Raw genomic sequence first — 10,000 nt, forward strand, 5'->3', positions numbered from 1 at the left:
CTATTTATCTATATATTTTTTATGCATGTACACACACACACACACACACACACACACAAAACACACACACACACACACACCACACACACACACACACACACACACACACACACACACACACCACACAGAGTATTCTTTTGTTCCTTTTGTATTAGTCATTGATATTTAGGTTTGCTTTTAGTTTTGCCGAGCTTTTGCTTATTTTAGTTATATGTTGTAAATGTTTTATTGCATTATTTTTTATTTTCAGAGCTTGTAAAGAACCACTTTAATGTTTACTTTTAGTTCTGTCAAGCTTTTTGCCTTTTTTATCTTATGTTGTACTCATTTTATTGCTTTATTTTTAGTTTGCAAAGCCCCATTTTAGGATATTTATGATTTTATTTTGTGGAACCATCTGACACTCTCCTTATAGATTGGCTTGAGAATAGATTAAGGTGAAGTAATCCGAAACATTGCCTAAATAAATAATATGGTCCCAGCCCTGGCATTACTACGACTGTGCTTCCAACGCAATGAACTCATCACAAATCAGCTACTTTTTTATATGGTTGAATGTGTGCAAACTGAAAAGTTATCTAATATTATCTGACATTCATCCTTCACTGATAACAGAGTGATTAATATCTTTCCATTTATCTGATATGCTCTTGTTTGGAGTCATTACAAAAAAAATCTGAAAATTCACTACAAACCTATGGAAACTATCATTAACCCAATTGGCACAGATGGCAAGAATACATGCCATGCCCACTGAAATAAAAGTTGATTTATTGTAGTTGCACATAGATGGCTCTTCAAGTGCTTAATCAGTCAGGAGTCAGTTATTTGTTCTACCTATCTCACCTGTTTACCCTTTTCCTTTACTTTTGGAAAGGGTCTTTTGTATTATTTCATTGTCTTAAATGTTACCAGATTATAAATAACAATTTAATAATCATAATATCAATAACAATAATAACAGTATTGATATCAATTGTATTAAAAATAAAAACACATTTTTCCACCAATTCAAGGAATGGAGAAATCAGGGTCGGTCACTAGGGCCTACTAATAGACTCCTTGCCAGCTGAGCATATGTGGTGCCATCTGTATGTAACAAAATTCACAAAAAACTATTGAACATAAATCTGTGGTGGTTGGGTTAAGTAGACAGGCCATAATGAGAATGGACAGTTTCATGTTGCTTGTGTTCTTGTGAAGTTTTGTGAAGTCCAACTGGACATTTGCTTCTGTAGGCCTACCGATTCCAGCATATACAGTACCAATGCCTCCATGAAGATTAGTAGATACATAGACAATATAGGACTGATAACCTGCACAGACTGAATACAAAATAGCTGTCTTAGCCTCATCCTTCACAAACAAGTTTGGGCTTAACTGAACTCGTGATGGGAGCTCCTCGCCCCATACCAAACCACAGCTGCTTGAGGGAAAAAGTAAAAGCTTGGGAAGCATAAACTTGCTCTGCTCTCAGTGCTCTTAGTGTGCCATAAATGAATGTTTAGGTAATGATGCTATTAAGAGGCTTTAACAATACATCAGTGGGAATGTTTCTCCTCAATGACCATAACGAGGGCCAAATATGAAAACAATTATATAGTAAACACAATGTAGAACAAGCTCGACCATATGTGATTGATATGGGGTCATCTCAGTATGAGGGACAGCTATCCATGGTGTTAAAGAAAATCACCCTGGATTGCCTTGGGCAACAATGATATGCACTTGTCTAGCAATGAACCGTGTCTCAGAATAAAACTATTGTTGGATATTTAATTCATCTACAAAAGATAACCAAAGACAACCATCCTTAACCCATTTTATATGGTGACACAAATATTGGTGTCATGAAGCACCAGTGGAATATACTGTGACGCTAACATTGGTGTCATAATTTCATTTTATTCTGGTTGCTACGGAGTGATCCCATATTCTATTCTGGCTCTATTTTTAGATTCCATATACTGCCCTAGACATTCTATAGCCCCACTCACCGTTCCTCTTCCAACCAGTCTTGTAAATCAGCTAGACTATGCCCCACCCCCTACCCAGAATGAGGAGCTATCATTGGCAGAGTCTACATTACAGTTTCTCCCTCTGTGGTCCTGCCCTTGTCTTCCAAATCCTCCTATTATTTACTTCACCCCATACCCCTCCACCAAGGATGGGAGACTGTATGAGGGTAAACTACCCCCTTCCCTGGTTCATTCTTTGGGCTATTATGTCCCCTCCCTCTCCCGTCATTTCTCAAACATTTTACTCTAAATACCTTTGAACGATTGCATAGTTGATGATCTTTGCAACTCTCTCTCTCTCTCTCTCTCTCTCTCAGTTACTTATTATTTTCTTTTTTTTACAGAGAGAGAGAGAGAGAGAGAGAGAGAGAGAGAGAGAGAGAGAGAGAGAGAGAGAGAGAGAGAGAGGAGAGAGAGAAAGAAAGAGAGACAGAGAGTGAAGGAAGGAGAGAAAAGAAAGAGAAGAAGAAAAGAGAAAAGGAGGGGAGAGAAGAGAAGAAGGAGAGAAAAAGAGAGAGAGAGAGAAAAAAGGGAAAGAGAAAAGAGAAAAGAGAGAGAGAGAAAGAAGAGAGAGAGAAAGGAGAGAAAAGAAGAAAGAGAAAGAGAGAGAGAGGGGCGAAATGAGAGAGAGAGGGGGGAGAGAAAGAGAAGAGAAAGAAAGAGAGAGAAAGAAAGAGAGAAGAAAGAGGAAAAAGAAAGAGAAGAAAGAAGAGAGGAAAAGAGAGAGAGAGAAAGAGAGAGAGAGAAGAGGGGAAAAGGAGAGAGGGGAGAAAGAGAGAGAGAGGGGAAAGAGAAGAAGAGAAAGAGAGAGAGAAGAGAGAGAGAGAGAGAAGAGAGAGAAAAGAGAGAGAGAAGAAGAGAGAGAGAGAGAGAGAGAGAGAGAGAGAAGAGAGAGAGAAAGAGGAGAGAAAAGAGAGAGAGGAAAGAGAAAGAGAGAGAGAGAGAAAGAAAGAGAGAGAGAGGGGAGAGAGGAGAGAGAGAGAGAGAGAAGAAAAACGAAAGAGAGAGGAGAGAGAGAAGAGAGAGAGAGAAAAAGAGGAGAGGAGAGAGAGAAAGAAGAGAAAAAGGGGAGAAAAGAGAGAGAGGGGAAAAGAGAAGAGAGAGAGAGAGGGAGATCGAGAGAGAGAGAGAAAGAGAGAAGAGGAGAAAGAGAGAGAAGAATGAGAGAGAGAAAGAGTGAGAGAGAAAGAGAGAGAGAGAGAAAGAGAGAGAGAAGAAGAGAGAGAAGAGGAGAGAGAGAGAAAGAGAGGAAAGAAAGAAAGAAAAGAGAGAGAAAGAAGAAAGAGAAAGAAGAGAGAGAAAGGAAAGAGAATGAGAGAAGAGAAAGAAGAGAGGTAGAAGAGAAAGAGAGAAGAAAAGAGAGAGAGAGAGAGAAAAAAAAAGAGAAAAAGAACAGAGGAGAGAGAAGAGAGAGAGAGAAGGGAGTAGCGAAGAGAAAGAGAAAGCAGAAATAGAGTAGAGAAGAAAGAGGAAGAAGGAGAGAAAGAAGAGAAAGAGAAAGAGAAAGAAAGAAAGAGGAAGAGAAAGAGAAAGAGGGAGACAAAAAGAAAGAAGAAAGAAGGAAAAGAAGAGGAAGAAAGAGAAAGAGAGAGAGAGAGAGAGAGAGGAGAGACTATATTATATATGAAACTCTCAGGATGACATACTAAACCATCTACAGCAAAATGGTAGATGGCAGGCCAATCAAAAGGAAAGCCCAGAAAATGTTGCTTACTGTTAAGATCATTGTACAATTTGACTCTTCAAGGCAGTTCAAAGCCATTTCTTGCACTGTGATGATGTATGTCACCAGTGGTGCTTCAGTTTGGGATGCACAATGACAATATCTATCGAACAAGAACCAGTCCAAACATTATCCTATTAACATGTAAGTAGATGAAGTTTACCTGTTTGCCGTAATACCACAGTACACAACCATGATAGCTATGCACACAATACACCATGTAGGAGTGTAAACTGCAACATCACAGTTTCAACTTAAACAACATTTACTCTAGTGCAAAAATAATAAAATACTAAATAATGTTGACAACACAATTGGTAGAATCTTTTCAAGACTTTTTCTTTGAGGTCTGTAACTTACAGCTTCACATAAGGAGGTAAATATGGAAAGACGAAGCTGTTAACCCTAATATGTTCCTGTATGATTGTTTGTGTCACCCTGCATATAATCCCTATTTTTTCTACCAAGATATGAGAGGAATGGACTCTTATCGCAGCGGCTGTGGCTATTAGCTTTGCAAATGCTGGATTCAACTCGAGGCTTGCCAAAGACTAATCGTCCTCATATTGTAATTTCACGCTTGATATTCACTTTCTACACTGAATTTTCTGTTAGCAATCTATCATTCAAGACCAACTGTAACAAACATGTTCACAGACCTTAATAATGCTTGTGCCTCAAGTCTAGAGATAAGTAGCTTCGAGATGACCACCACCCAGCAGAGGGAATTTTCCTTTACAGCCCGCAAGGACGAGTTACAAACAGAACCTGGCCTCTCCACCCACGGAACCTTTCTCTGGCACCCAAAACGCGCTTGAAAAACACCAAAAAGCACCGAACTTCCCTGAAAAAGCCTCCCACACGAGTCAAGAGGCGAGGGTCGCGATTCCCCTAGACTCCAGCCTCGACCACTCGTCTGCTCGCCAATGACACTCGCTTATTCCGGCCAGGCCTTCTCACCTGTGGCCTGCCGCGTGCTGTGCATCGCTTCCCTGCAGACATGTCCCTCCCCTGAGCCTAGGGACGTAAAGGACGCCTCCATAGCGTAAAGTCAGCCCTTAGCCCCGCCGCTCTCAGCCTCTCCCACGTGCCCGGCGCCTCCCCTCACTCACCGTGGCAGACAGCTCGATCTCGATAGTGAAGGTCTGCTGTTGCAAGTTCTTCAGCGTGAGAACCACCATTTTCGCCCCGTGTTGCTCTGCTAATTCCCCCTCGACACAGCCTTGTTTGTTTCACTCCTGCTGAATAACAGCAGCCATGAGCCGTGACGTCACATCCGGTATGTCGGGTTCCAATGCTCCTCGCAGCTACAGGGCGGCGCAGAAGCCTCCTCGCGCGCCTCTCCCTCGCTTCGTTTAATCTCCTGCCACATGCTTAGCGATTAACGATCGGTGGAAATTATAACCATGTGTTCTGACCAATGTCCATATTAATTTTACGCAGAGTAAAAAAAAAAAAGGCAATTGGTAACTTTTGCAAACCATTAGCATTCCTTCAGAAATAGCTGGACCTTTGTCCCTGGTTACCAATGAATTAAAAAGTTCTAGGCCTAAAATAAGTTCTTTGTCCCTCGAGAAAAAAGGGAATGTAAAACACATTGCTGGCATTCTTTTTATTGGGTATTCAGTGCCAACAAACAGCATCATATGATGTAGAAGAATTCAAAAGGTACATGCAGTACGCTTTTTTATCGGTAAAAAAAGAAAATAATAATAATATGACAGACAACTTTCATGTATTCACATATGTACCTGTATATCCACTACAATGATATTACTCTTTATTTCAGTGAAAACTCGATATGCGAATATCTTGCTGATAGATAAATTTATGCTATTAACCAATCGAATCTATATGACTTTTATAGTATTTAATTTTGCATACAGGTTTCACTGCAGATTAAAATGTGAATATTTCAAGTACAAAGTATGGTTATTGTTGTTATCATTGTTAACAATGTAGTTGCTATTATTATTATTATTAACAACAACAGCAACAATAATAATGATAATGATAATAATAATGATAATAATAATAATAATAATAATAATAATATAATAATAATAATAATAATAATAATAATAAATAATAATAATAATAATAATAATAATAATAATAATAATAATAATAACAATAATAATATCAACAATAATGAAAACAATAATGATAATAATAACAATAATAATAATAGTAAAGATATTAATGATAACATTGATAATGATAATGGTAAGAACAAAAAAAAAATAACAGTAATGATAATAATAATAATAATAATAATAATAATAATAATAATAATAATAATAATAATAATAATAATAAGTAATATGATAATAATAATAATAACAATAATAATGATAATGATAATGATAAGGCACCATCATTATTTTCTATCATTATCATTATCATGATTTCATTATTATTATCATTGTTATTATTATTATTATTATCATTGTTATTATTATTTTTATTATTGTTATCTATAAATGGTAATGATTGTTATAGATAGCATCACTATAATTATTGTTATTATTATTATTATCATTATTATTATTATTTTGTTGTTGTTGTTGTTGTTGTTGTTGTTGTAGTAGTAGTAGTGGTAGAAGTAGTAGTAGTAGTATCGTTATTATTACTGTGAGTACCATTAGTGTTATAATTGTTATAGTCATTATTATTATTTTTTTTATTGTTAATATTATTATGATATTATTATCATTATTATCATAATTGTTGCTCTTGTTGTTATTATCATTATTTTTTATTATAATAATTATCATTATCATTATTTTTATTATCATAGTTATAATAATAATAATAATAATAATAATGATAATAATAATAATAATGATAATGATAATAATAATAATAATAATAATAATGATAATAATAATAATAATAATAATAATATAATAATAATGATAACAATAATATTAATAATAATAATAATAATAATAATAATAATAATAATAATAATAATAATGATAATAGTAATAACAATAATAATTATTATTTTTATCACTATTATTATTATTATTATTATTATTATTATTATATTATCATTATCATTATCATTAGTATTTTTATTATTATTATTATTACTATCATCATTATTATTATCATTACAATTATTTTCATTAATAATAATGATAATAATAATAATAATAATAATAATAATAATAATAATAATAATAATAATACTATTACTATTATCATTATTATTATTATTGTTATTATTATCATTATCATCATCATTGCTGTTATTTTTATAATCATTACTATTATTACTGTTATTATTATTTTTGTTATTATTATTATTATTATTATTATTATTATTATTATTATTATTATTATTATTATTATCATTATTATTATTATTATTATCATTATTATTATTATTATCATTATTATTGATAATAATAATAATTATGATAATGATAATAATGATAATAATAATAATAATAATAATAATAATAATAATAATAATAATAATAATAATAATAATAATGATAATGATAATAATAATAATAATAATAACATAATAATAATAATTATTATTATTATTAATATTATTATTGTTATTATTATTATCATCATCATCGTTATTATTGTAACTATCATTAATAATATTATTACTGATATTGTTATTATCATTATCATTATTATTATAATTGTTATTTATTATATTTTTTTACTATGATTATAATTGTCATTATTATTATCATTACTATTATCATTATTATTATTAATATAATTATCATTATCTTTAAGATTACTGTTGTTATCATTTATATCATCCTCTTATTATCATTATCATCATCATCATCATTATTATTATTATCATCATTATTGCTATTATTATTATTGTTATTATTATTTTTTATCATTACTATCATTATCATTGTTATTATTATTATTTATATTATCATTACTATTATTGTTATTATTATTATTATTATTATTATTATTATTATTATTGTTGTTGCTGTTGTTGTTGTTGTTTAAATTTTTATTATTAACATTATCATTATTATTATTTCTGCTAGTTTTATTATTATATTTATTATCATTATCATTATTATTGTCGTTTTTATTAATATCATTACTATGATCATCATTGTTCTCATTATTATTATTTCTCTTATCATTAACATCACCGTCAGTATCATTATTGTCATTTTTGTCATTTATATTATCATCCTTACCATTATCATATAATCGTCATTATCATTATAACTTTTATCCTTATGGTTATTTTATCTAAACAGTAATTGTTTATAAACACTAACCCTTCATTTACAAATAAAGTTAAATAAAAAAGAAAGTGTGCTGTACTGTACTTCGCTGTGAGATAGTACAAGTTGGTTTTCAGGTCCATTAGCACACTAAATTGATGTTTTAAGAAAACATTCTGAGAATTTGTTTGCCTTCGCTATCCTGTTCATTATTCAGTGTTTGAAACTAATATATGGATGGTCTCTTTCGTATACAAACAAACACATACATGTGTGATTGTGTGTGATTGTGTGTGTGTGTGTGTGTGTGTGTGTGTGTGTGTGTGTGTGTGTGTGTGTGTGTGGCTCGGGGGTATGTCCATCATACACACACACACACACACACACAACACACACACACACACACACACACACACATCACACCTACCTACACCCGCACACACATACACACACACACACACACACACACACACAACACCACGCTCGCACGCACACGCTTGCACGCACGCAGCACACGCTCGCACGCACGTACGCTCACACGCAAACGCTCGCTCACACGCACGCACATGCTCGCACGCATGCACGCTCGCACGCATGCACGCTCGCACACACGTTCTCTCTCTCTCTCTCTCTCTCTCTCTCTCTCTCTCTCTCTCTCTCTCTCTCTCTCTCTCTCTCTCTCTCTCTCTCTCTCTCTCTCTCTCTCTCTCTCTCTCTCTCTCTCTCTCTCTCTCTCTCTCTTTTAACTATGGTTAATTAGAATCACCTTAGAAACATTTCCATATCAGTGTGAGCTTATTTTAGTTAGGAAGAATTTTTGCCTGATTACGTTTCCATATAAAACATGCATTTTATTAAAAGTTAACGAAAAGATTGTTGGTAATGAAAAAAAAAATCTTACTATATCGGATTATAAAAAAAACCTCCCAGAGCAAATTACAGTAGCTACTTTGACTTGCAATAATGAGTGGTAACGTTTTAGAAAATATAATAATTCAGAGAATCGAAGACAATGCAATCTATTATACTTTATACTTGACATTCGACTTTGATTTCCAGATCATCTTTCCGCTTTAGTGTGACTCATGATTGGGCAAACACCAACAAAAGTTGTAAACTTTTTGATTGACTCTGTTGAACAAAACCCGATGAGTTGCTTAACTCTAAATAATCTATTTCAAAGACAAATCAGTCTATACTTATCCAGAGTAAAACGAATTGAATCTCAGTATTTTTTATTAAATGCATCAACACCCTCAGAGAGTATAAAAGGCTAGTAGTCATTTTTACAAGACTTCGCTTGGAGAAGTTCAGGAATTGGGTTTCGTCAACAAGGCGAGGAAGAACCGAAGGACCTTCGTGAAAATGTCCGCTCAAGTTCCTTCCGAACAGAGCAAAGCGAAAAGTAAGTCGTGGAAAGCAAAGGTGTGGAGGGAATGCTCCAAGGCCAATAAAGTTTTTGGGATTTGCAAAGAGTAATGTGCCGAGAGGGGGGCTGGTGACTCCTGTGGGAGGGTAGGACGAGGAAGGTCTACAACATCCTCGATACGAAATGAATACCTTTTCTGTCCTAAAAAGATGTTACGGAACTCTTTTTGTTTTCCCATGTGAAATAATGAAGCGGTAATTATGAATATAGCACACACCATTAATTAGAAGGAGCTGGAAAGTTGGCAAAACGAAGGGACTGCAGTCGAGTCCCTGTCAGGAATGTCATCATGACGATTTCGATTGATTGATACTTAAGTGTTTTCTGATTAGTTTTGCTTCCTGCTTGAGACGGGAAAGCTTCTTGGTGGTTATGTATATGGAATAAGTCTATTTAAATGTATATCGAATTCTTAAGAATAATGAGAAGGAATTATTAGATTAAGAAATAATTCTCATTTACTTTGGTATTTGTTAAATACATTTAATTATTTGAGCTCATTGATGGGAGTAGATCAAAACATTCTCTGCAAATGGATATATTTATGTAAATTATTGTAAATGATGAAAGAACAAATATCCCAGACTCAGTAATAACT

General features: G+C 33.5%; 2 protein-coding genes across 4 annotated transcripts in view; one reads left to right on the forward strand and one right to left on the reverse strand.

Annotated features, from left to right (window-relative positions):
- Positions 1 to 5,040, reverse strand: part of LOC119574289 (UV excision repair protein RAD23 homolog A-like) — a 21,825-nt gene extending 16,785 nt beyond the window's left edge. For 2 of the 3 annotated variants that reach the window (XM_037921483.1, XM_037921480.1), the window contains exon 1: positions 4,854 to 5,040. In XM_037921483.1, coding sequence (XP_037777411.1) covers positions 4,854 to 4,922 — 69 coding nt within the window. In that variant the 5' untranslated portion in view covers positions 4,923 to 5,040. Of the gene's footprint in view, positions 1 to 4,701; positions 4,812 to 4,853 lie in introns of those variants that run through there. The other variant, XM_037921481.1, reaches the window with a different exon arrangement.
- Positions 5,041 to 9,224: 4,184 nt separating this feature from the next.
- Positions 9,225 to 10,000, forward strand: part of LOC119574290 (cell cycle control protein 50A-like) — a 15,518-nt gene continuing 14,742 nt past the window's right edge. Inside the window, exon 1 of the mRNA XM_037921484.1 lies at positions 9,225 to 9,378. Within this exon, the coding sequence (XP_037777412.1) occupies positions 9,339 to 9,378 (40 nt within the window). The 5' untranslated portion in view covers positions 9,225 to 9,338. The remainder of the gene's footprint in view (positions 9,379 to 10,000) is intronic.

This window comes from Penaeus monodon, chromosome 6 (assembly GCF_015228065.2).
Source record: "Penaeus monodon isolate SGIC_2016 chromosome 6, NSTDA_Pmon_1, whole genome shotgun sequence".
NCBI lineage: Eukaryota > Metazoa > Arthropoda > Malacostraca > Decapoda > Penaeidae > Penaeus > Penaeus monodon.